The 27,856-nt window shown below is 38.6% G+C and overlaps 1 protein-coding gene across 1 annotated transcript in view; it reads right to left on the bottom strand.

Moving 5' to 3' along the window:
* SYN2 (synapsin II) overlaps nt 1-22,732 on the bottom strand; it is a 195,375-nt gene extending 172,643 nt beyond the window's left edge. Inside the window, exon 1 of the mRNA XM_063347884.1 lies at nt 22,134-22,732. Coding sequence (XP_063203954.1) covers nt 22,134-22,501 — 368 coding nt within the window. The 5' untranslated portion in view covers nt 22,502-22,732. The remainder of the gene's footprint in view (nt 1-22,133) is intronic.
* Nucleotides 22,733-27,856: the final 5,124 nt, after the last annotated feature.

Below are 27,856 nucleotides of genomic sequence, written 5' to 3' on the forward strand. Positions count from 1 at the left end.
ATTACCAAATCTGAAGAAAATACAAGAACAAAACTAAAACATATGCTACAAGAATTTAAAGACGACTAGATGTTCATGTCTCATGAAATAAAACCTCCTTTCTGAAATAAAACTAGATCGATATTTGATTATTCAATCCAAAATTACTCTCTGCAACCCATACTTTAATATTGTTGCTGCCACTGACAACTAAATCTAAAATATTACTCTTCCTGGTAACAACAAAACATCCACTAAAACTATCTGTCTGCTGACACTTGTTTATCTAAAATGGACCCAGAAATCAAAAGCATCACCCTACCAGTCAGCAGAACCTGTCTGAATCATTTCCCAGAGAAAATTTTTCTGGAATCAAAGTTGCTTACAAATATGCTGGCTAATTCTGTCATAGTTCAACATTTTACTGTACCAAAACATTTCCTAAGAGCAATCGACTGGGGGAAACTATTTTACAATCAGCTCAGATTCAATTGATTAATTAGTTAAATTAGAAAAGGGCATGAAGCACGGGGAATTTTCTGTTTGTTTTGCCAAGGAAGGTTATAAAAAGAGCGAGAATAATTTGTTAGATACCGTTTAAACACTTGTATGGAAAACAAACTAAAGCTGTAATCCTCTAAGTCTTTCAGGATTTCATTCTAAGTTTCCCAAAACATCTCCCCAGCTGACACTTTTTTTAAAAAAATATAAAGCCTATCAGATTAGCATCAACTTGAAACCAGATCTTTGCGACATGCCTGATTTCTACAAAACGTTTAAATGTCAACACCACCAAGGTATTTTCAAACCGCTATAATTACCCTCATAATTGACAAGAATTCAATGAAGAAACAAAGTGGAAGTGAGAGTAGTGAGAAGGGGAATTTTTATCAAAGTAACAACCTATCAGGTATCAGACAGTTTGTACACCAAAAAAGGCAGCCTCGGTTTAACCTGCTAAACGTGGATACAACTTCAAACAGGAGCATTAAGAAAAGCGGATCAACAGCTATGTGACACATCGAATGGATATAAAGCAGAAAACCGAGACTTTGGCTGTACATCATTTTTCCAGAGTTTGTACTGAACTTGGCTAAAATATTTGGTCAGTGACATGTGACTTAGGCATTTGGCTTCCATGTGCTCAGTTCTACCTGATAAAATGCTAACACCGACGAGAAAACCCACAAGATTTGCATGGTTAGACTCATATGGGGTAGTTGTAATACACGTACCATGGCAACAGCTGCCCCGCAAGACTCTGAATGGATGAGAACGAGTGCACAAACACACATCCCCAGTGATTCCCAAACAGTGGCACACAAGTCAGTAAATAATTTCAATTTTTGTCATTCTATCTGTAGATGGACTGTCATATAATCCAGTTCTGAACTTTAAAAAAAAACAAACATTAGAACAGAAAACCAAGAATCAATTCAACAAGAACTAAAAGCTGACATACTGTATAATACAAGTAATACACATTTTCCTCATTTCATTTAGAATGACAGAACACTGCAGAGTCCAGACAGCGTGTAACATGCGCTATGTCTTCCCAAAAACACAAGCAATCCTGCTCTTTCTCAGTTCTCCAGTTTTTACCTCCTGAAGATTCTGACAGTTATCCACCACCTTCGGCTTTTTAAAGAATAATATTTTCAGTAAAAAATCCGATAGCTTTTAACATACTCTAAGATATTTTAGCATGAAAAAATGTTTCATTTTTGATCTACCGATTTCTTCTGAATAAAAAAAAAAATCCCTGCGGAAAAATACAGATACACTTCACCCTGAAATATGATATATTTCTAGTGTTTACAGAGGATAGAGCTGTCCCGATGCTCACATTAAAGATTTACCTGTTTTATTTATGCATTTTTCCACCCTTCTGACTAAATCTGCTTTACTCAACAAACAACGCTTTCTTTAAAACAATAAATGTACATCTCTTGTACACATAGAGAAAAGAATCTCCTATATACATCTTCCTAGTGTCAAAACGAAACTATTAATCTGCTGTACGGAACCAGAGAACATGCGTGGGTGTAAGAAAAACGTCTGTAGGCACCAGCAGAAGGGAAGGCTACAGAGATTACTGCAGCGTAACCACCCACGGACATTTTATCAGAAAAGAGCAGCGGCTGAGTCATGGTGCCGACTTCCACCCAGAAGAGGGATTTTCTCTAAACTGAGATACATTTCTGTGACGATTAAATTTTTTGTTTGCAGAGGATTGAATTTCCAGCACTTTGACATCTAATTTAGGCATTTATAAAAACAGATCCTTATTCCTGTTTGAACGGTTAATGCTACCCTCCCCTTTCCTCCCCAGTATCTCTTCTAAGACTTTTGCTGAAATCCAGCAATGAAATAAAATACATTTTCACGAAAAAAAATGATGGCAATTTCCAGGTCCATTAATTTCATACAAACCATTATATTTACTTAAAATACAAAGTATTTGCCTTGTACTCAAGTTGGTTTTTAGATACAGTACAAATATGCACAATGTTATATTAATCACAAAATATTTACCAGCCCTGGAAATTCACAGGACAGATCCAAACTCTGAACTTGTCATGATATAATCATTTGCAATAGAAGCCTCTACTTTAGAAATGTAGCAAATCTGCTCCAATTGTTTGCTACAATGGAAAAAGTTTAGTCTTTGCTGTCCATCAACTGTCAGGACGTCAACACCACCTTCCCTGCAAAGCTTTTCAAATGACAGGGAAAGTGAAAAAAAACCTAACAAACCAACAACTCCAAAGGCAAGGTTCAGAATTGCAGAAATTATGTGAATATAATTAAAAAAAAAAAGGCAAAATTATTTTTTAAAGGTCAAATGAAAAAAATATACTTTTTGCTACCCAAAGATCTTTAATATTTCAAGATAGTTAACATATAGAATGCAAGACTGAAGTCTCATTATAATTACTTGGCTGAAAACTCTATGTTAGTATTTACGTATTTAATTCTAAGTTTGCTAGAGTCCTGTAGGGATAAATGTGTTTTGCTACTCGTTCTAGAATTGTTTGAAAAACAGCACAGAAATAATGGTAAATAATAATTCAATGCAGAAACTGTTATTTTTGTTTATTTTAAATTTGACTGCCTTGTACAACGTCACTATATTCCACAAATACATAATCTTCCAAAAATAAGCTACTAAAAGTCAACTTTAGTGCATATATGGGAAGTCAAAGAAGCATTTAAAAATACTAGTTATTTTATTTTTACAATATTCTTAGTGGAATATAAAACATGCATACCTAGATCTTGGAATAAACAGAGTGCGATTCAGAATTTTTTCATTACTTTAGATTATTGTCCTGGTTTGAGGTAAAACAGAACCAACTTTCTATTCAGTAATTTTACTTCTTAGTTATGCCTTTTCTAACTCTCTGAAATTAACAGCATGTTGTGTCTAAAACGGTTTGTTCAGAGTGATAAGACAGTTTGTGCCAAGGAACAGTATGCAGAGAGGCTCTTGATTATACTTATTGCTATAACAACCAAGGCCAGCTAATTTTGTTATTTGCCCCACTGGAGGGTCGGAAGTGGAAAAGCGTAGAGGGGTCCTACCTGGGGGAGGAGCGGACAGGACAGGTGACCCAAAATTGACCAACAGGGGTATTCCATCCCATCTGCCCCATGCTCAGTATAAAAGCTGAGGGATCAAAGGGTCAGCTCTCTTCTTTCCATGGCTGACGTCCGAGGAGGACCCTGTCTGTCCATCTGCCTTTGATCCCGATGCATGTGTTCCTGACTCCAGGTCTGGAACCTGGTTCCCACCTGTCGCTGAGTCCAGTCTGGGACTTCCCCAGTGCCTGCTGGTGACATCATCCTGGGAACTTAATATGGTTTTGTATATACTGTATCCCTTTCATTATTTTCCTTTTTATCTTATTATTAATATTTCATTAGTTTACTTTCTTCTAAACTCGTAAATCTCTTTATCTCTCCTCCTCTCCATGCACAAGAGGCTGGGGGGGAGCACCTGTTGCTGGCCATTGGCTGATTTGGCCAAAACCACGACAATTACAAATTCTTCATTTTCCTACATTTCCCAGTACTACCCTGTTTTACAATTTTTTAAATATTTTTTTAATATATTTATTTTATCACTATTACTAAGTGGAAGTTAGCAGCCCTCCTTCCTTCAAATGAAGCTATTATGTGTGCTCTCTGGTACATAGTATAAAGAGTGTACCTCAACTGTGCCCTGTGCTGCAGTTGCTCATTTCCAGTCCTGATAATTTTCTATGGCTTCTCAAGTTGGCTGAACTAGCAGACATATGCTTATCTGAACCATATTATTCCCTCTCTACCTACATTTCAGGGAAACGTGGCTCAACCATGCAGGTATCTCAGACTAGGATTTAAGTCCACGTGCTTCATTTGATGGAATTTCTCACTCTCAGGATAATTCTTTACTGCTAAATTTAAAAAATTCTGAAATTTCAGGGAGTTCCCTACACCTCACCACCAAAAGCATTCCTGACTTAAGAAAACAAAACAAAAACAAAACAAAAAAAAAAAACAAACAAAAGAAAGGAGACTATGGACTTACCTGCATTTGCTGTATTTATTACAAATACGAAGTTGTGGTGTTTCTACCTAGTTTCCTGCGTCGATACCTGACCAACGGCCATAATTATCATCTGTATCAACTCTGCTCATCCTTGCAGAAGTTAAGCCTTAACTCAAACCTGCCCAACTCACAATTTCATCCTGCTCCTGAATTCCTTTGTAATTTTTAACACTGTGCCCTGTGAGTCAAGCGTAACCCAGTACCAAATAACTGGTTCAGAAAAGCCCTGCCATTTTTCAAAAGGTGAATAAGCTGTTCACTACATTCTCCAGTTTGCCATCAGGATTTGCTTCTCTAATCATTCTTGGTCTTAATTGCAAAACATAATAAGCTGCTTATGAGTGTCATTGCTTCCTGCAAATGATTTTGTCCTTGATCACAATCAGGAGTCAGATGAACAATTTGAGATTATTTATTTACGTACCTTCTCCATAAGTAGCCTGCAATATACTTTAAAAATCTAGTACTTGCTCAATCTGTCTTCTCAAAAGCCGTTCATGCTGAAATGCTAAAAATGTGCAAAACAAAGGGGCACGAAAAACTGGAAGAAGCTGATGCAAGTTTCAAATGCTCCTATGAAAATATGGTTTCAATATTCTTCCAATCATACTTATAAGTCACTAGCTAACAGTTTAGAATGTTAGATATTACAGCAATTGATTTCTGTATAGTGCTATTCAATTAGAGCGAACAAACTATGACCAAATTGCTACCAAAGTCTGCTTTATTACTGAAACAAGATGCTTGTTAGTACTACATGTGAACCAATGTCTAAATTTAAGTACCACAGACATATTTCCTCAATTTCATTCTTTTTAAGCACTAAGAAGATGTCATACGAGGAGAGGCTGAGGGAGCTGGGCATGTTTAGCTTGCAGGAGGCTGAGGGGGGACCTTATTACCCTCTACAACTACCTGAAAGGAGGGTGTAGAGAGGGGGGTGTTGGCCTCTTCTCCCAGGGGAATAATGACAGGACCTGAGGAAATGGTCTGAAGTTGCAGCAGGGGAGGCTTAGATTAGATATTAGGAAGAATGACTTTACTGAAAGAGTGGTCAGGCACTGGAACAGCCTGCCCAGGGAGGTGGTTGAGTCACCATCCCTAGAGGTGTTTAAGAAATGTCCAGATGTGGCACTTCAGGGCATGCTCTAGTGGCAGAGATTGTAGGGGTTTTTTTTGTGTGTGTATGGTTGGACTCGATGATCTCAAAGGTCCCTTCCAACCATGAAGATTCTATGATTCTAAGATCATAGGAAATCTGGCAAATCATTTTGGCTTTAAGGAGGGAGTAGATATTGGGATAAAGGGGAACACAAATACGAGTTAGTAATAGATTCTTACAAATAAATATTCTAATGAAATAGAAGCCCTAGTGCTTTTAACTTTGATAAATTTTGGTAAAGAGGAAAAACTAATTTCACACAGACAGCAAGAGCAGAAGGAGAGAACTCTGAATTATGACAACCTAAACACAAGTGATACTGTAGTTAAAATATATGGCAACAAAATAATCTATTCAGGTACTCAATGCATTTCAACATATCAATGATGCATTGAGTATATCAATAATCAGTGATGAGAATTTTTAAATCCATTATTACAGCTTGAAAAAGCACAATTTATTGTAGTTCATGAAGCAAATTAGCTGTGTGTCCTTTACAACGAGTACTTATAATCACTAAGAGTTGAAGGACCAAAGGAAAAAACCACTCTACGTAAGACTGGGAGGGGGGAAGGGATGAGGAGGGGAAAGCAAAAACAAACTCTCAAGAAAGGTGTATTCGGGAAAACTTTGCTCTGCTATAAATGTACATATCAAAACGAATTGAGGGAGTGAGCAGAGCAAACAGCTTATGATCGTTCACACAGTGTGCTCGATTTCCATTTTCTTGTGGTTTTGTATTTACAATGCTATTCATAATAGGCTCTTGGAAGACTACAAAAATAAGAAAATTATAAACCCCATTATTCAAAGAGAAAGAAATTCCAGCAAAACGATCTATCAATGGCTAAGTAACAAGCAAATTGCAAGTCACAATCATACGATGTATATATTTTTTTTCCAAACAAGTGCTACTACTATAAACAGAGATGTACAATTTCTCAAAGTGAAAAAGGCATAAGTCAAACACATATTTATCCCACCAAAATACAGGAGAAGGGAGATTAATTTTTTTTAAAACAATACCTGCATTAGCCACATGGATAGTTTATTTAGAAGTCAGAAAGGTACTTCTGAGAAAATGTTTCTGAGTAATGGCAAGTATTGTTGGCAATCACTTTAAATGTACACTAAGAATTATGTCACTCTTCATTCTCTGATGAATTATTGATGTGAAAATCTACACTAAACTTTCTGTTCACTTCCAACTTTTCCATGCAAGGACTCTAGAAAAAAAGGAAGGTGTGCAGGAAACGAATTTCCTAACTGAAAATTCCCAGTGGGCTCTTTCACAGCCATATGTGTATTGTTTTGAAAGGTAACAGACACCACAGCTGATTGCTAATGGCTTGTAGGAAGTGAAACTGTAACAAATCTCGGGATGATCATCTGAAGGGAGCCCGCCTCAGCCACAGAGCTGTGTTGCATCTGCAACAACGCTTCATTGACTTCTGTAAATTTTATCTAGTAAATATTTTTATTTGCTTGTAAGAGCTTCAGAATTTCTCTTTTTTTGGAGGCATTTACCTTAGTTCGCAGCTTACGCTAGAAATTCATGACCAGCTTGTCATAAATTTTTCGTATTTGAAATGAGAGATGACAAATTGAAGTCAGGAATAAACTTTTCAGAAAAATCAACTAGTACCTAAGAAGCAGTTTGAAATGGCTCTTTGAAAAAGTAGCAACTAGTAGGCATTTCATAACTAACCACACTATTTCTCCAAAACATGATTGTCAGAACATGTAGATACTTAACTGCTCATGTGGAAAAGTTGCAAGAGTAAATAAACACAGGTATTGTGACAGTACATGCCTAATTACTATTTATATCTTACATTGCGAGCCTCCACAGTAATTTCATCCTAAATGTTCAGTTTTGGTTTCAACATAAGGGTCAGATAAAGACACTGACATGAAAAACACAGATTTTTTTCCTCTTCACCCTTTCCAAACAATTTCAGTAATGCTTGATTCAAACAAAAGGAAGTTCTGACATATCCTTACTAAATACCAATTTTAACTTTTAAACAGTTCTAGAAGTTTGCTGGGTTTTTTAAACATAGTTAAGCTCACAGACCTCAAAATGTATTTAGCAATATTAGTGGAGACAGCTGACAAAGACAATTGTAAAAGACAGTAACTGTGCATCATTTTATCTCAGTTTAATTCCAGTTTGAGCAGAAAAAAAGCTATTCCATTTGAATAGAATAAAAGGACCTACACAGGCAGGCCCTGTATACTGGCACCTAAAAATAAATTTTTTTTCAAAGCGTATGAAAGATGATTGCATATTTATAATTTTAACTATCTGATCAAAGCTGTTTCTAATCAATTTATTTTCCATTTACATACTTAAAGAACTGCTACTAGCCTTACAGTCACGGATTTTTACCCTGAGTTTTCAGGCAATGTTTCAGACAAAATGGAAGAATTTGTCCTCATTATGCAGAATAGTTTTATGCCTTGGACAGCTCTTTCAGGGTAACACCTCTGGTTTACCACAGAGACAGATGTACATATGTGTATAACTTCACACACAGGCATATTAAGCCCTCTCTTCTTGGTGCACATAATGCAATTCGTTTTGTATGCTAACTAGATTATCATTTACAATACACTACTCAAACATAGCTGCAGCAGAGATGTTGACTTTGATCAACCATGCATTAGAACAAGCTGCTTTTGCTGATTAACATCATTTACTTTGATTTATATATTACACATAATCCTGTTTTCCACCACGAAATTTATTTGCCGAAGTCCCCAAGCTGAAAATATGCTCTTCTCGAGTAGGGTGTCTAGATCTAAAAAAAATTCTAAATCATCTATCAAAAAACTATTCTAAAATACAGACTAAAGAAATACAAAAGTATACTTTCTATTCTTGTAATAATTTGGCAAAATAGCAAGTTTTGAAGAATCCAATTAGTAAATCAAAAAGTGTACACGCTTCCACATATGGTAAGCATATTGACTTTTTAAAAATTCTGGTTTGCTTACTTAGATTTTCCTTTTTGCTTCTATTATTTTTTTCAAAAATAACTTTCTCATATAATCTAAAACTGCTAGTTATGGTAATAGGATGATAACAATATGCTAGTTATGGTAATAGGATGATAACAATATGCTAGTTATGGTAATAGGATGATAACAATAGGATGATACCAATTGATAACAATATCTAACTCACTACCTGTCCAAGCTACAGATTTCAAAAGACGACTGTATCTTTTCAACGACCCAGCATGAAAAGTTGATGTTTACTTGTTCTGATAATAAGCCAAAATCATATATGGAAACTTTACTATTCTTTACTCTTCTTTTTGGGGCAAAAGTGCTTCCAAAGCGCTATGACAAACCTGGAAGCAAAATCGTCCAATGCAGATATCTTGTCTACCACTTACTATGGTTGAACTATTAGTCCTCGATTCAACGCCTAGGCAGACTGCTAAACAAGGTGACAGTGTGAATTCCCAAGACATGGCTCTATGCTTATTACAATCAGCAATACAATCAGATCATTCATCTATCTCACTGTATAACTTCACATGCATGGGCATAAATACACTGAGTATTATATAAACAATAATCTCGTGGTTACAATTGGATATTGCAGATGATGTAAGACATGATGTTAGAAGAATATCTCACTTATTCTGAGAAAAACTCCTAGCACTGACAAATACGTTAAGGTTGAAATTCTTTGAATGCTTTGAATTCTTCATCAAATAATTGAAAAAAAAAAAAAAAAGGCCAGTTAAAAAAATTATTTAACATTTATAAACATCATTGCCTTACGTAGGAGCTCTAGGTACAAATTAGCCTGATAACATATTTGATAAGTTACAGCTTTCTCTTTTAGAATTACTGTTTGCCCCTCAAAAATAAATATTTTCTCAATATCAATTAGGTTTCCTTCCTTTCGAACACTCATTTGAAAATTCACAAACCGGAAATGAGCATTTAGATGAAGTAACTTCTGCTTTTAATCATACACTAGTGTTTATTAAGCAGTTATATGCACAGAGTCTTCATACCATTGTCACTGATAGTAGTTTGCCATATGGTTTTTTGAAGGCTGAAACCAATACTGCAATTCTGTTCCACAGAAAGCATAAATGCATTGTTCTAAACCACCCAAATAAGAAATGACTAACAAATGCTCAAGAAAAGCCTATATTAGCCCAATAACAAGCTACCTCAAGCATAGCAAACCAGAAAATACAGATTTAAGTATGTTGTTACAATGGAAAAATCACACACAGCCTGGATTTCTACATCAACAGCTTTCCAGAGTACTGTTCTTGAAATACATGGACATTATTAACAAGGGACTTGGACAATTCACCTGCAAAAGCAATCACACCGTAACATCTCATTTTACTCTGAAGTAGCATTTTACTCTGAAGACTACTTGGGACATGATACATCACCAATAAAACACAGCCAGGATTTGGGGGTCTCAAATGCATACTTATAATGGGTCACACTATTCAGGAAAGAAAAAAGAAAAAAAAAGCAGCACACGAACAAAAAAACCCCCACCAAACAACCCAAAAACTTCATCAGCTGCCTAATGTTTTGGAAAGACTTAGAGCAAACAAAAGCCTAGACAATCACTGCAAGACTTATATTGAAAAGGACTGCTGTAAGATCCTCACCAACCTGAAAGGAACAGACCTGCAGCCTGCTTCTTCCCACACATTTCATGAACAAAGACCAATCCAGGGGAAGTTATTTTAATAGAAATAATGTAAACCTTAATACACAGTAATTATATTTTATATTAGTGTCTCTCTTGACTCCTCTAAGGTATTACTACTGCCAAGAAAATTAATCGTATACTCTTGTACGTTGAATTGCTGCTAGTTGATACCAGACATTTCTTCTATAGTGAGAAAATGAATCAGCACAAAAATTCTAGAACAAGGGTCCAACTAGAAGAACTTAGGTAGAGTACAACCTCATACTGAATCTCTAAATCCCATGACTTCTATCATTCAACCCATACAAGAGCTCCTCCATGTGACCTGTCTTCAAAACAGCTGAGTGGCTTTCCAGTGGCACAATAAAAGAGCTTCCTTTTATTCTAGTTAAACCCAACAGCACCAGAGCAAAAAAATTACAACCACAGAAGTATTACCTATCTGGACAACATCCACCAGTGAAAATTCCTACAAATTCTTCTTTAAAAAAAATTATACACACATATATATGCACAACATGCACACAAATACATCCTTCATAATGCTAGTACGCTACTACTAAAGCAACTTTTTTTGTTGTTTTAGGTGTAATGCCTGCCTATTTAAACCTCATGCCAAATACTTAAAAATATTTTATTCTAAAATTTTAGAAGTGCTACTATAGACACCATTGTCATTTATTAATATATATTGTATGAGTGCTACTATAGACACCATTGTCATTTATTAATATATATTGTATGCAATAATTATGTAAGACTCAGGAAAATTAATTTTGGATATTGCTTCAAAGACAAAGGCCTCATAAAAGAAATAATTTTTCTTAATTAAAAATATTCCTGTGACTTTTCTTTACCTTGAACAGTACATGGCTAAGACAACAACTACTAAGTAAAACAAGTTCTGTAGTCATGGCAGATTACCCTTCACTCAGCGGAATTGGACTTACTTATCATGTTTTATGACAAAAGCTTTTTATTGCCCTTCCTGAATCCCAGAACTGAGATGATGGCTTTTCCAATATTAACCTTTTTTGGTCCTACAAAGGAAACAAACCTTTGAAATTTTTTAAAGCTTTCTTAATGATGAACCATGGTAAAACGTGCATATACATAGAAAGCTTCCATTGGAAATGATCTTCAAAGCAAAATAAATCTTTGAAGCAAACAAAGAGGAAGTGAAATATTGCTGAATCTTCCTCTTTGGAACCATCCTAGTTTCTTTAAACAAAATGTGAGACTTAACAGACTGTGACAGATCTCATATTGGAGTTTAATCTTCTAAATCTGTATTGTTTCAGTAGAATTATAATCAGTTTTTATTAGTAAGAAATCAAAAGTACTAAAAAAGAAAGAAGATTAAACAGAACAAAACTCAAGTTAGGCACACAGATATGTATACAAATACAGCAAGAAGGTCATGTTGCTACCTTGTTTTTAAGGTAGGAATCAGCACCATTTTTTTTCTCTTTTGGAATTCACTTTACATCATAAACTAAAACAAGAAACATTTTCACTTGTGCTTTTTCTTCCCAGACTTGTTTTTATCCCACATGTACACTCACTCGCCCCTGGTTTCTCCTTCGAGAAGTCAGTATTATTACAACAAAGGATCTTGGGGTATGCCACAATGATCAACAAAAACTGATAAGAGTGTAGCTCAGCAGATTTCACCCCCTACAAACCAGGCATTTCGGCAAAAAAGTCTATGTTTCATAAACAGTATTAGATTTGCAAGGTCAAAATGAAGAGATAAAGGCACTTCTTGCATGAGAGAACCACTTCATTTTCGGATATACACAGAAAGAGCATCTAAACTTGCACTCAGCTCTGAAATACGTACTCAGAAGGTTACTGGAATGCAGATACTTTCGACTCCTAAAGACAGGGACGCATCCACACACAAATATAATGTGGGTTTGACTACTAGCTGTGCCACGAGCTTTCTTTATGTCTTCTCCACATTCACCTTCTCAACAAACACCAAAGTAATTATCTGCAGGAGCTTTCCAATTAGCAGCACACATTGCTGATATTTTGGTTCATGACTGCTTATATCCAACCTGAAATTCCATAACAGCACACTCCCCTATTCTAATGCCTGTTTGACAAAGAAACACGTGCCGCACACTAGATGAGAGAAATTAGCTTAAATCAGAAATACAGATGCCTCAAGGTTACTACTGCAATAAAGACGGACGTATCAGTGGGCTGTCAGAGAGGGCCCAACTCTGACAAGGACGCACAAGCTGACTCCAGAGGACATACTACTGCCAGGCCTAAGGCAATAAAAGCAAGACCCCTTGCCCTTCGTTGTCCCTCGTTCTGCCACTGTTCACAATGCCTCCATTCACCTTTAAAAAAATGCATTACACTTTCTTTTGTTGCTATATTTCTTAATGAGTTTTATAACTTTTCTTCACTTTGAGCAGTGGAAACAACTTCCTATAACAGTTTTAAATATTCATGAGGCAACCGTACCTATTACATCTTTAAAGAAAAATGTCTATATTTTTATCTGTTCACTGTGAGATTCTCTAATGCTTATTCACTCACAGTTTATTTCTGTAAAGGCAAGATTTCAAAAAATTGGTTTTTAGGACGGAAAATTATAGCAAATTTTTTTCTTAGAAGTCCATGTAATGTTTGTTTAATCTATTTCTCTGTAATACATTTATAAAAATATTTTTAATATAATAGAATCTGTAAATAGGAACAATTAATTAACTTAAAGAAATCTATGTTTATATCAAATCATTTTATGCAGGTGCTTCAGAACAGAATTAAGATATTTAAAAGATTTTATCTGAGGCTCTGATAATTTTAAAAATTATTTTAATTGCCTGCTAAAAATTCAAAAAAATTCATGTGTTTTAAAGTATTTTTAATAACTTCTACTAGCAATCAGTGTATACAACGCATTGTAAACACCAATATCCAACTGGGATATAAGACTATAAGTATCGAATGGTAAACCAAGCGAGGTTCAACAAGGAACAGTCATTACAAAAACCTAGAACAGAGTGCATTTAATGGTTGGACCAAAACGTTTTTTTATAACTTACAAAAACTGGCTCATGGGGACATGTGATAGTTTTGTTCTCCCTACATACTTGGTGGGGGGCAAAAAAAAGAGGTCATCACACATTATTAGACACCAAGCCCCTCCCAGTTGGTTGTTTGGCATTTTTTTTAATGAACATAGGGAAAGTACATTTATGCCTCTACCTGCACAAGCCAAGACTAAGTTCCTAATTTCCACAGAGGGGGGAAAGAAATTCTATTCTCCTGCCCCTACCTCTCATATGAGGAGGTCACAGTAACTTACAAAAAAATGGGCTGAGACCAAGAAAACATAGGTGTTGAGGTGAAAATAACAAAGAGAACATTGTTCACACTCCTTCCCGGCTGCACTTAAGCAACAGCACTGTGACATCTCATGTGACATCTACTTACTTCAATCAGAGATACAGAAGGAGCATAGACACCTGCAGTGTGCAGAAAAAACAGAAAGGTTCTTCAAAACCTGAACCTGTGTGCTCTTCAGCAGTGTCTACTGGACCAATGCATTAAATAAATGAATCCCACCACCATTTGCAATTCAAAAAGGAGTAAACAGGTATACTCCGGTGGCCCTGATCAGCTGTGTCACCCTGCCAGCTGGCTTGCTGCCAGGCAGCCACAATCACAGCACAAGCCCTAGACAGCCCACACTGTTGCCTGACATGGCTGAAGCAACAGCCACCCAGCCATAGCTCCAGCTGAGGGCCAGCCCTCTTCTGCTTCATGCACCCCAGGCCTGTAAGAAAACCAGAAACAGCCTCTTCCGATTAAACATTCAGTGTCTTCTGAATGAACCATTTCTATCACTTTTGCTTGCAAACACATATACAAGGATTTGACCTTAGTCACCAACTTTCTGTTAGGCATCATATTTGTCAACAAGAGTTCATTAACATTTCTGTTTCTGCCAGGCAGGGACACACTTGTGGTGAAAGTGGGTACTGCAAAACTGACAAAGTCCACTTTTTGCAAAAGCTTAAACTAGTCTACAGTTCATGTTACCCATGAATGCCCATCGTTACTCTCCTCCAGCTGGCTGTCTAAAAGCACACTAGCTTTCCTCTGAGAAGTTACATTTGACTCAACACAGACAAAGCTGTTTAATTAGCAAAAGCAGCAGTGCAATCAAGCAAGTATTTTGCATTCTAGACCAAGGTATGACGCTGTCCTCCCACCCATGGCGTCTGTAAAGTCTTATCACCTCATTACACATATTTTTCACTCTGCCAGGTAAGTAGGCTCATCCTTGGAAGCACTATCATTATTCCAGGTAACATTTGCTTCATAATTTATTGCTTCACTTTTTGTCATCTACAACATAGCCTTCCTTGCCAATTAACTCTTTTCCATTCTTTGCAATTTTTCCACCTACTTGTAATTACCCTTTGCTGCTATGTTCATCCAACCAGGTCTAGAATCTCTTCTGCAGAGGTTCTACATGCAAAACTGAATTGCTGTATTTGTTGTTCTTTTCTTCAGACACAAGCTTATACTCAAACATATATTTTCACTAAAGCCTTATCATATTTTTTAATGCAGATTGCAATGTATCATATCTACAAATGTGTAAAAATCCAAATTAGTCTATTTCAATTCTATTAAAAATAGATTTCTGTAGTTCAGAGCATTCACAATGGGTAGGCTGGCTGAAGAGCTTCAGGTGATAAAATTATGTGGTATTGGCTATGAATACAACTGAGGGTGATTATCACATGGTACTAATAAGAACTGGGTACTAAAAACGCTTACAGTAAAGTCACTATTTAAGGAATACATTGATACTGTGAGAATATTTAGCCTCAGTCTTTTGGAGAAACATGGTTTCAACAAAAATGTGTACAGTCTTGCAGCGTCCCATAATGTTTACAGAATGGCAAATAACATCCATTTAAAACAGATACAGCCCAAAATACAGTAAGCCCTCTGGACACACTTCTTCAAGATGAACAATGGAGTCTAATAATGTAGTTTTTAATAACCTTTTGTTTCATATTGTTCCTATTTCAACAAATTACGATTTGCTACTGGTAAATAATTATCAAATTCTGAATAAATTGTACGTAGAATTTCTAATTTCACTTAGGTCTAAAGTCTACAAAGCAATTTGTTATTCCCTTTATCTCTCGCTTCTCTTGCTTCAGTCTTACTACTTTGAAATATAATTATCTAAAATTCATTATTTCCTTGCCAGTTTCTCCATTTCCTTTCCATTAAGGCAAACTTCAGAGGAAAACACTGTCAAACTTTTTTTTTTTAATATTACCTACCAACTAAACATGTTACTATAGGTTTCACTAAGCTTCATAGAAATTTCTGTGATCTCTTCAGAAATAAAGAAGAGGGGGAAAAAAATATTCACTTGGATTCTGAGCACGGGGGAAAGGGACGGGATGGTAGATGACACCAGATACAATCTGCCCAGATTTGTAGTCAGCATCTCATATACACTAAGTTGCCTAAAATAACGTTAAGAGCATGTAAGAGCTACAGCAACACACTGTCTGGAGGACAAAGTGTTATCCACTAAAAGCCGCCTTTTTTTTTTGTATCAAGTCAAAAAGGCAATCTCTACCATGCAGTGTGTTTTATTATTTATACTAATATAGACAAGTATTACACATGCCAGAACTGCAGATAACCAGAAAAAAACTCTGCAATTTTTTGCTTAGATCATCTTAAAATACTAGCACACACATCGTCTGGTGCATAACTCTGTCAGCTGGCCATTTCAGAGAACCAAGGAGAAATACAATTTGCATGAGATTGCTGTACGCTACAAATTCACATTTGTTAACGCATTACGATACGTACTTCAGTTAATCCAGCTGCATGTCCTTGTTCTCATGTTCTTGCCCAGCATGGACTTAACATTTTAAAAAACTGACAAAGAACAAGAAGCATGGCTCAGTGAGCTATACTTCCACCCTTCAGAAAAACACACTCAGTTGCTCACACTTGATGAGGAGAGAGACTTCAGAATAAACTTTACCTGTTTTGCTGCTTGCCCTCATGGCAGCCCCTGCCTATGCCCGCATCTCTCCTCTAATTGTTGCTATTCTGGTTGCAAAAAACGTAGAGCCCTTAATGCAGAGTTCAAAACTGTGGCGCGTGCTGGGAAGTAGTACTGATCTAATGACCTGGTTGTAAGAAGCTGTCTAAGCACATAACTGTCTTCACGTAAAATCTGGTTGCCAGCTCCTTTTTGGAGTGCTAGGAACTCAGTCCAAAGGTCTTAACTAGAATTAGACTGCAACATATCCACATTTTTCTAAGATTCAGATCAAACTTCTCCCAAAGATAATTTCAAAATGTGAATTTTCATATGAAGCAAAAATTAAAGAGAAACCAAATTAAAATCTTTATCACTCTTGCGCAATTTCAGGGCTTTTAAGGAACCTGCTGCCACCTTTGAAAAATTACAGTGTTACACCAAAGGCAAGGTTTTTTTTCCTTTAAGATTAGGAGTTTCTTATTGCAAAGGGCCTAGCAGTTCTTAATTAGCATTTAAAATTAATAAAAGTAACTTATTATGTGTCTTTTCCTCCTACATAAAATACATACATTGATAAGATTACCTTTTCTTTACACTCACTGCCTGAAAGCATATATGTACATTTAGCTGTTTGGTCAGTCTTAAGAACTTAGACCTTTCTAAAAATCAGTCTCCTCCTACCTCTGCAACACAGCCACTCTTTGCCTTGCTTTCAAAAACTTCTCACTTCAGCCCCCAAATGAGCGCCAAGTGCAATCACTACTAGTTCCACATTTGCCCATGTCCTGGGTTTCCCTCCCCATTTTCTATTACGGCTTTATGCTTTAATCTAGTGGCAGTGTCCTTTGGAATGCCAGGAGGCTGCAAGAATACTGTCCTAGACAGTGTCGTCCCAGAGGACATCCCAGAGAGCGCTCTGGCAAAGCAGCTGCCCTCATTTATACATTACTAAAATCTAAGTGAAACCCTCTAAAACTGGAAAACTCACTAACCAAAGACCTATACTGAATATAATGAATACTGGAGTTACTAAATCAACCTGTTACTATCAAATAAGATAAATTAGAATTCTAGAAATATTAATTAGTTGTGCATGACTGAACCACCCCTACTGAACAGAAAAACTACAATGAATTTTTGTTGTAGTATGCAGTTGTCTGGTAGTTACCCCTACATAAAACAACCACACACACATTTTTAATTGAAACTGTTTGCCACCAGTGAATGAAAAAAAACAAAACACCAAAACAACAAAACAATAAGAAACCCATTCTGCTCACTTTAGTAAGTTTTTGCATTATAAACCAGCATTTTTCTGCACTATGAAAATACTGTTCATATTAAAAACATTTACGATAAGCAATGCTTGTCCTTAAATGACTGAGGAATTTTAAACAGAAAGTTTTTTCTTCATACAGCATTTGTCCCAGCCATTTGGACATTACCTCTTGGACCTATCACGAGATGACTAACTACTAAGGCAATAAACACTACAAGAAATGCACAAATCTCAGGGAAAAAAAGAAGCTGATACTTATAATAAGATCTGTGCTTAAAAATACAATAACAAAATTTTTCCATTTGTTCCTTTTTATAGTTTCATCACTACTGCCAATGAGTCTTATATTCAAGCTTTAAAGCACAAAGCAGACAAAGCGATAATTAGTTTCCAATATTGAAACAGCTTTCTAAATATTACACATAAGCTTTTAATAAAGATAATAATCTATATACACAGCATTTTGGCACCTTGCCACTGATGTACGGCCTCTAATCAATTGCTTGTTCAGCACTGAATATTCAGCACATTTTGTATACAGAACAAAATGGTTATTTTCTGAGGAAATTAAATGCATTTTAAAATAAACTTATCTAGTTGAAAATTTTGGACACTTAACGCAGACCAGTAGCTAGGAAAGGAGAATTAAAAGAAAAGGTTAAGCAAGCTGCCTGGGTTTTAATTTAGCTCTGTCACCAGCCTCTTGGATGACCTTGAGCAAATCATTTTACTTCTTAATTTCCTCCATTTGTAAAGATATCACCAAAGACAGCTAAAGCTGAAAAACAGCCATTGAAGTCTACTACATAAAATCATTATTAAACCTAACGTTGGTTCTTGAAGCTTTCCCCTCCCAACAGATCCACGAAGTGTCTGTGAATCACACCCTTTTTCCACTACATCTTTAAATACTTCGTAAGGTTCTCAACTAGATGGGGTAACTCGGAAAAGGGTTCTGAACACCAGTTAAGGTATTGAAAATGTCTGTTTAGTATGCAGCTGCGGATGAAAAGAACCTGACATTAAAATGCATAAAGAATAGACCAGAAAATAAAATTATCTTTTCCAGTGCTTTCATATAAATTAATAGTACTGATCCCTTTGAAGGATGTTTGCATTACAGGTCACCCCTTCTTTACGGTGATATTCTAGAATGCCAGAAGGTTTCAAAGATAATTGGTGAAAATGATCGCTAGCCATTTGCTTTCACCTTTACACCGAAGGATCATTTATTGTGTAAAGTGACTAACAGAAAGTATTCCACGAGAACCAGAACCAACGAAGACCACTTGTCATGGATTTGTCTCTGGTAGTTGACTACAAGCTTTAGCTTGTTTTCATTTTTCTCCTACGCTCACCACTGAGGCATGTACAAAGCTACTAGCTGGTATAAAGTCTTTGGTATCACCTTACTTTGCCCTTTGTAGAAGCCCTTAGAGGTCTCTCTCATCTACGTAGCTGCAAGTTTACAAAGAACCTGTAGGAAAACAATTGTCTTTCACAGCTCTAACACAGCTTTGGTTGAGAATATTACTGGAGAAAGGAGGATGGTTTGACACGTGACTGCATTTGCCCTCTCTCCTTAAGAAGTCAGATAATATAACATGGTAAAAATACACAAATTAGGACAGGTAGTTAATTCACCCATTTTTTCCTCTATCCTATAGCATAAAAGTAAAGAAACAGAAAAGGAGAGTTTCAAAACTTGTAACTTCTTAAGGCAAGAAAATAATAAAAGAAGTCACCAAGATCAAGATTAAAAAACGCAAGCAACAATCGAGCACTTATTTATATGTAGAATATCCCATATGATTCCATTAGTGACAATAATAATGTTGGGTTACTAAATCTCAGACTTCAAGTATGAGTCAATCTTCAACAGAAACAGCATATATTAGAAACAAACGTCCTTTTGATGATAGAGGTAAGAGGCAACATCTTTTGCTGACAGAAGGAGGTGCTGAATGCTTCCTCTGGCACTTACTAAAAAGATGATACTGAATTAATAGGATTTCAGTGTGATCCAGACTGAAATTCTTTTATTTCTATTGAAACTGCAATCCAAAAGATCCAAAAGCAATACATACATTTTCAATTTAAGACAAACACAATGCAGCTCAAAATATTACGAAAACAAACATCCAGCATATGATCCCCTCTCAGGATTAACGTATATCAACTGAAATTGTTTCTTTAGAGGTTCTAAGAGATGGATTTAGCACTGTTTTTCTTGTTGTTGACAGGGCTTGGTTAGTATATCACGTGACAGCAGCTCTACATACCTCATCTTGTTAAACTGTACGTCAATGCATCACACCAGGCAGGGTAGCTAGCGTGGTGGCCATCAGACCACTGAAATGCATCTATTGGCAGTTCGAACCTTTCGGTATTTTTTTTTTCCAAATTATCGTACACATTCCATTTTAGCTCATATAATCAACTTTTATAGCAGTTCAATACCTGTCAATATGGACATCCATACTTCTGAAGGTATAGAACAAACTCTTCTGTATGTATTATCAGAATACACTTTTTTTTTTTCCAAATTTATTTTTAAAATCTTCGGTTGCAAAATGATTAGGTTTTTAGAGGGGAAAGAGGCAATATAACAACAAACTGCTCTTTCTAGAATTACATATCCATGTCACATACTACGAGAAAGAAAAAAAAAAAAGGCAAGCAGGCATGAGTAACCTTGTGTGTATTTGTGACTGCATCTAGTCTCCTACCTGGAGTGCTGCTGGAGGCATCCACCATGCAGAGGTTTAAAAGCTTTGCTATTGCTGACAGAACGTGTTAATTTGCGGTGCATTTATCGAGTACATAAAACATGCCATGTTTATAATATGCAGGATGGCTTCAGTAGGTATAGAAAAATTCCACCAGAAACAAACTTTATGAACATATACAGTTATTTAAATTACCAAGCAAACATTTGTGCACCACAGAATATTAAATAAATACACGTATCTGCAAGGCAGTGAGCAATGTCCATGGATGCATCTCCATGACGTAGGTACAGAGGCTGTCTTAGTCTGGCAGATACAACCACCTTGTATTTTTAAAAAGAAACAAAAACAAAAAGCAAACCACCCCACAACCACAAAAGACAAAAACCCGAAAAATGTAACAGGTAATATTATCTTCATATTAATAACGTATTTGCTATAGATAAAACCTTACATTTTTGTTTTAAGTATTTTATTAAAGTACCATTTTAAAGCAAACTGTACAAGTCCATCCCGACAGTAAGGCTATAAATTTGAGAAGCCGACAATAAAATCACAAACCCACAATCCGTTACTGAATGATGTCAGTGTTATAAAAACATACTTGTTTTACTCCATATTATTTTAAGGCACTATTAAAACCTTATATACTGTAATTAGCAACAGCAAATGAGAGGATTCACAGCTTGATGTGTAAACACACATTAGAGGGAAACGAGTTAGTGAAGGATTAATAGGTATACAACCTTCCTATAAAATACAGCATCCAGCAGAGTCTATCCGTGATAAACAGGTCTGAAAAAGCTATAACCTCTCCTACCGGTAGCAGCCACGCACAGGGAAGAAACGAGTTGACGTACAAGTTCTATGTTTTGTAAATACCACATTTTTTATGGTGATGGTGGAAGCAAAACACCCACCCCAAAACAAAACCTGCGAAGTTAATTAACCCAATCGCACAAATTTACAGGTAAAACTGAGGGCTGGTCCTCAGTATCCTGAAGGACCTTCACCCAAACACGCATTTTAGACGCTGCAACAGAAGCAGTGGGACCTGCCTGAAAACAAGCCCGCTCATAAATATCAATCACCACACGTAACGCTACAACCACCCGCAGTTCAAAACAGAAATTCGTGCTTAAGACACCTAAATCCTACCTGCACCCATACACGACCTCTTTTTTTCGCTAGAGAACACAGGATATCGGGGTTTTTTTTCAGGGCGATAAACATGTTTTATTTAGCATTTTGATGGAAAACGGCTTATGGTGCCTCGTCAGGCGCTGCAGGGCTCGCCGGTTTTTGCTCCGTCTTCCAGTCCGTAACGCTTCGCTCCAGCCCCGCGGCTGCCGCCTCAGCGAGGCCGGGCGGCGGGAAGGCACTGCCCGGCGGCGGGGGGCGACACTGCCGGGCGGCCCTCCCGCCACCCCCCCACCCCGGCTCTCCTCACCCCCCGGGGCCCGAGGGGCGCCTGGCCGCCCCCAGGTGAGCCCACATCCGCCGGGGAAGCGGAGAGCGGCCGCTGAGCGGGGAGGGCGCCGGCGGGGGAAAGGGACCGCAGTGCGCGGGAGGGGAAGGAGGAGGAGGAGGAGGGCGCGGAGGGGCATGCAGAGGCGCGGGGGGCACCTACCAGTCCGTGTGCGGCTCGTCGATGACCAGGAGCAGCTTGAACTTTCTGCCGGCGGTCGAGGAGACGGCGGAGGAGGCATCCACCAGACCGGCCGAGGCCGCCGTCTGCTTCACGGCGTTGGAGAGAGAGCTGAAGAAGCTGCTGCCCGTCGACTGCTGCTGCGGCGGAGGCTGCTGCTGGGGGGGCGCCGACTGCGGCGGCTGCCGGCGCTCGGCAGCCGGGGAGGCAGAGGCAGGGGCCGAGGAGGCTGAGGGAGGCGGCGGCGGCGGCTGCTGCGGCTCCGGCCGCTGCAGGTCGGTCATGTAGCCATTGGGCAGGTTGGCGATGAAGCTGCTGTCCGAGAGCCTGCGCCGCAGAAAGTTCATCATCTGGCCGGGCTCGGAGGAGGAGAGGCGAGGCTGTGCCGGGGAGCGGGCGGCGGAGCGCGGCGATACGCAGGCGGGCTCGGTCGCAGCCCCACTGCCGGCCGAGGCGGGCGGCGCTGCCTTCCCCTCCCTTCCCCTCAGCCGCGCGGACACCGGCCGGCTGGCGCGCGCCCGCCGCTGCCGACCGCCCGCCCGCGCGCCTCCAGGGGGCAGCCGCGCGCGCAGCCTCGCTCCCGCCCCGGGGCGGGGGGACACACGGACACACGCACCGCTCCCCGCCGTCAGCCGCGGCGACGGACGGACAGACAGCGGGACCGGGGGCGGACACCGGGCACGGCACGGCGGCCCCGGCAGCGTAACGCTGCCCTGTGGCCGCAGGGACCCCGCTGGCGCCGGCAGCGCGGGGCCACAGGGGCCGGGGGAGGAGGCCGTGCGGCCCCTGACCAACGGACGGCGGTGGTTATTTTCCTTAAAAAAACTCCAAACGCTTCAAGGGAGGTGGAGGGCTGGGCAGCATCAGGCAGTTTCACGTTGTCAGGGAGAATTAGCGGTGCGTTTTCATACCTTAAAACCCCGTCTTTCTTTTAAGAGTAACGCGAATTCTCTTTCCCCTTGAATTTTGGGATAATCACGGGCTGTTTTAACATCAAATACATAACTGAGCCTTCATCGTATGAGACAGGCTTTTATCAGCTGATAAAGCTGTGCAGCTGATCTCTCCAGGCCGCGCTGCAGGTAACAGGTGGTCTGAGATCGCACACCCCCAAGGCAGGCAGCGATGATTCTTGTAAAGTTGGAGACCTGATAAAGCTTTCCTCATGCTAAACGCGTCCACAGCTCAAAGTCTACACGCTCAAAGGCAGAACTGCATAGGATTTTTTAATGAGTCACGGAATTTAGAAAAAAGTTCATATATTAATGACCGAAAATTAAATAAAATACGGAGGCTATTAGAAGATGCTGACGTTTTAAACCCCATAGAGGAACCAGGGGCACACGCTGGCTGCATGGAGCCGCAGCACAGCCCGCACACAGACACAGCATTTTGCGTTAAAGGCACAGGAAATGTGAAGAACCGGAACAACCCTGGGCTTCAACTGCAGTGGGGATGTCCTGTCACTTCACCGATCCCTGGCCCGTGTGGAACTGCACTTACATCTACATAAATTTATGTCTAGCGAGATCTAGAGAGAATAAATTTCTCTCCGTCGTGTTAAAATATCTTGGGGCTATTCAGATTTCTAAGCAGCTTGTATGTACACACAATAACTCGAGTTAAGTCACCCACAACACGAGAGAGGCGCCAGTCATTGACAGACCGAGGCAGAACACTGCATCATGCCAGGTGCATATGTATTACTTCTACTGACATTACACATGCAAAGATGATAAAAATCACAAGGCTGAGGAATCGTTTCATTCATCCTTGTTTGAATAATTGCAGCAACAATCCCCCCTCCCTTCTCATTTCTAAAGAGCAGGCGTCCAAAGTAAAGAAAAAGGGGACGGATGATACTTTTCAAAAGACGCGTTTTTGTAGGATAGAAACCGCTTCCCTTCCCTGTAAAGAAATTACTGAAAAACACTCTTAACCTGTCTTATACTGAAAAATTATATTTAGATTTTATTTTTAAATTACTGTTCTAGCTTGAAGGGTGGTTGTATAAAAATGCCCCCCGCCCCCGGTCTGGACAGGCTGCTTCCAATACGTACTCGGAACCTGCTGATTTTCCTGACGAAAAGCAGACAGTCTTGCAGAGCCACATTAAGCACAGCAGAAGGAACGTTCTGCTGTGCACATTAACAAAATTATTAACCAGGTCTCTCCTACAGGGCTGAAATCTCTCTTCTGTGTCAGCTGCACCTTTGTTACAAAGGCAAGACACATGTAGCTACGGGAAATGATAGGGAGCAATTTAAATGTCGGGCTCCATTACTATAAAACAAAATAGAGGAATTATTAAGCAGACTGGTTAGGCTGCTCAAATTTCAGTGACGCAAGATCTACCCTTCTTCACGTCTTTGTGTGGAAAACTTTTGTTTTCTGATTGATGAAATCCGATTCCCATCCGTAGTACTTTCTTATATATTCTCAGTGGAGCCAAATGCTGACTTTAAGATGACGTGGACTGATTCTAATTGTAATCATGGCCAACAGACTCTCGGATCCAGTTGCCCTTTCTGGTTCCAGGAACTGTGAGATGCTTGGATCAGCAGCAGAAGCCTTGTTCACCCACCCTCTGCACTCAGATCTTACGGCTAATGCAGAATGATAAAAAGAAGGTATTTCCCAGCTATATTCACTTTGCACGGTCTCTTCCATATGAGCACCTTCTCAGAAATTTGTACTTGGGGCTTTTTTATCTCTTTACATTACCACTATGCTGACTAAAATTTAAAAAAATAATCAATCATCCTCAAATGCTAGACTTCAGAGGTTTTTGGTTTTTTTTAAAAACACCCCATAGAGTATTTTAACAACCTTATACAGCCAGAACTGCCCCAAGGCAACTGGCAACTGAATTTGGTTAAAGAACTTGGTCCCTAGTCCAGAACAAAACAAAAAGCAGAGTTCTTCACGTGGCATCGCTGTTACTGTAAATGGAAAACTCCGCTTGAAGAGTACGGATGGAATATTACGGAGAGCTTCCTAAATGTAATACTACATAAAGCTGTGCCTGAAAAAGAACTAACAGCACTTTTTGTCCAACCTACTATTCACGGTACTTCAACACCTCACGACATCTTTGCGAGATAATTCAACAAGCTTGTGTCCATTAGGAAGTGAGAATACCGAATCGCCGGTATGTTACGTGACAAAAGTCATAAATGGAGTCGATATCAAAGCAGAGAGTACAACGGCAATTTTAAATCCAGTCTTGTCTCCTAACACTGAAATAGCTATGCAAAAAAGGATACAATTACTGGGGATTAGTTGTGTTGGCAAACTGAGAGGGGAAAAAAGTAAAAGAAAGGATGAAGCATCCTAAGTAGTACACTTTATAACGACTTATTGCATCTGCATACCAGTATAAGCACAGGAACAACTACAGTAGGATTCATCTTAAAAAAAAGAGAACAATAAAAGAAATTTACAAGCAGGTTAGGGCCGGTATGATTTCATTTAATATTCTTTGGCTATTATAATTTAAAACTAAACTTTAGGCTGGTCAAATGCCTCTTAAAGTTATATTAGCATGTAAGAGAAGCAACTTTCAGATAACCATACGTGGTGGAAATGAAAGAATCGACTTACACATGCTAGAAATTGGGGATACCTATCACTTGAGCAGATTGAATTAATACATTTGAAATGAAAACTACTTAACATCTCACGTTATCAGCTATTCATCTACAAAAATGCGCAAGTCTACAAAAATGCAATTACATTTAAGGGAGAAAAAATGACTAATCCTCTCAGCCTGTATGCTGTACATCATACTGTGCTTATAGTAATAGATAAAAGAAAGGGGAAGAATCCAGGGAAGCATTTTCCTTGTATTTTATGTGCTAATATGTGTTCTAAGCCACATGGACTTCTACACCTCACATCCTTAGAAAAAAACATTCCATTATTGAGTGAATCCTGTTTCATGCATCTCCATTCATGCCACGCTTTCAGCAAAGTGTTACCTTCAGGTCTACACATTCATTCCAGCCGGCACGAAGGAAGAAAGCGGCTGCCTGTACCGGAGGGGAGCGCAAGGAGTTTGTGCAGGGTGACAACAGTTGCCTCAGGAAAGTAATTTGCACATTTCCCAACCACTGACCTGCCGAAAATGGGAACAAGCCAGAACGGAGGGGAGGGAACACTGTTGGCAGATGACAGTGTAACCGAGCCTGGAATAGCAGGCACTTAGGCCTATTTTCATGATAAATGCTAAACGGAATCTCTGTGCTGAAAATAAGTCCTAGACAGAAAGTACTCTGCTGGACTGTAGGGTATCACCTGGCAATCCTCGGAGAGATCAGCTTTACGAGGCTTTCTAAAAGCCTCATAATTTATTTAAACCCATGCTAGTAGGTCATCAAAAATTTTCTTACAAACTCCATAGAAATATGACACTCGTTTATCACAGAGATAAAGAAAATACACACATACAAAGAAAATACAGCAGAAACAGGGGCTGAAGTGCACATTTGCTATATGCCAAGGATGTTATACGCAGTATATAAAGGTGATGTACACTATTGTCACCCATCTTTAGTGATACATGTGAGTCACTAAACAGACATAACGTTGACAATACCACTATACAACCTTTTCCGTGTTTTATCTGTAGCTGATTTTTAAAATATTTTTCTCCCTTAAAAGACATGCACCAACTACTAAGATAGACCAATGTGATTACTGTAGCGAAGACTTCGTGAAGACTAATGGAGTCCCTTGCGTCAATGCTCTGTTAGTGTGACAGCAATGTTTGTATGAAGTGCATTTGCTGAATTCGTGAAATATTACTCATCTTTAAATATTCAAATTTCAAACTGGTATTTCACCTGCAATGCTTTTCTTAAAAAGCTAGTCCTTATCTATGCTCCAACATTTGTATTATTTCTATCAAACACATACCCCATTTTCCAATTTGCAATTTTCCAAGCATATCATAGCAACTTCTCTCAGAGGTGTCTGGCCGCCTATCCCAGCGGTCCCACACTTTCACTTAGTTCCATTAGACGGCTTCACCGAACTCTCCCAGAACTCCTGCTGTTACGATGCCCCTGAAGCAAAAACACGTCAGCTTTCTATTTCTGATCTTCTTGCATTTTGTTGTCCAAGGTGGCAGAAGCACGGTTAAACCATATGAAGATGTGACAGAAATAGGCACACTGGGGAGTAACTGCCTCAGTTATTGCTTTAGAAAGGATGCAAAATCAGCTTGATCTTCCCTTCCCAAATCTAGGCTGTCATGTTTTGATTTATGAACATTATCAGAGGACACAAATTAACTTGAATTGTTTTTTGTCAGATGGTCATTTAAAGTCTAAGTTTTTATTACCTAGGCTGCACTCTTGGTATTAATATAATTTTCTTCTGATATGCCTACCTATGTATGTTTTGAATCATGTTGGGAAATTTGACTTTCAATTTACAAAAAGTTCACAAAAAAGTAACAGGAACTTGAAATACTAACAAAATACTGGCAGGGTGCTATGCAAAATTGTTAGGTCAATGTATTAAGATATAAGGGCTCTCTGGTTTATTTATGGCAGTTTAGTAAATTTTTACCTGGCCTTATGTAATTTCACGTTTTATAACTATACCAATTCAAACAGTTGTGTATTGGCAAGAAATGCACTGTACTAATTCTCCTAGCGTTCACAGAGAGGACGCGATGGCTGTAACGGTATGTAAGGAGG

Source organism: Chroicocephalus ridibundus, chromosome 10 (assembly GCF_963924245.1).
Source record: "Chroicocephalus ridibundus chromosome 10, bChrRid1.1, whole genome shotgun sequence".
Lineage (NCBI taxonomy): Eukaryota > Metazoa > Chordata > Aves > Charadriiformes > Laridae > Chroicocephalus > Chroicocephalus ridibundus.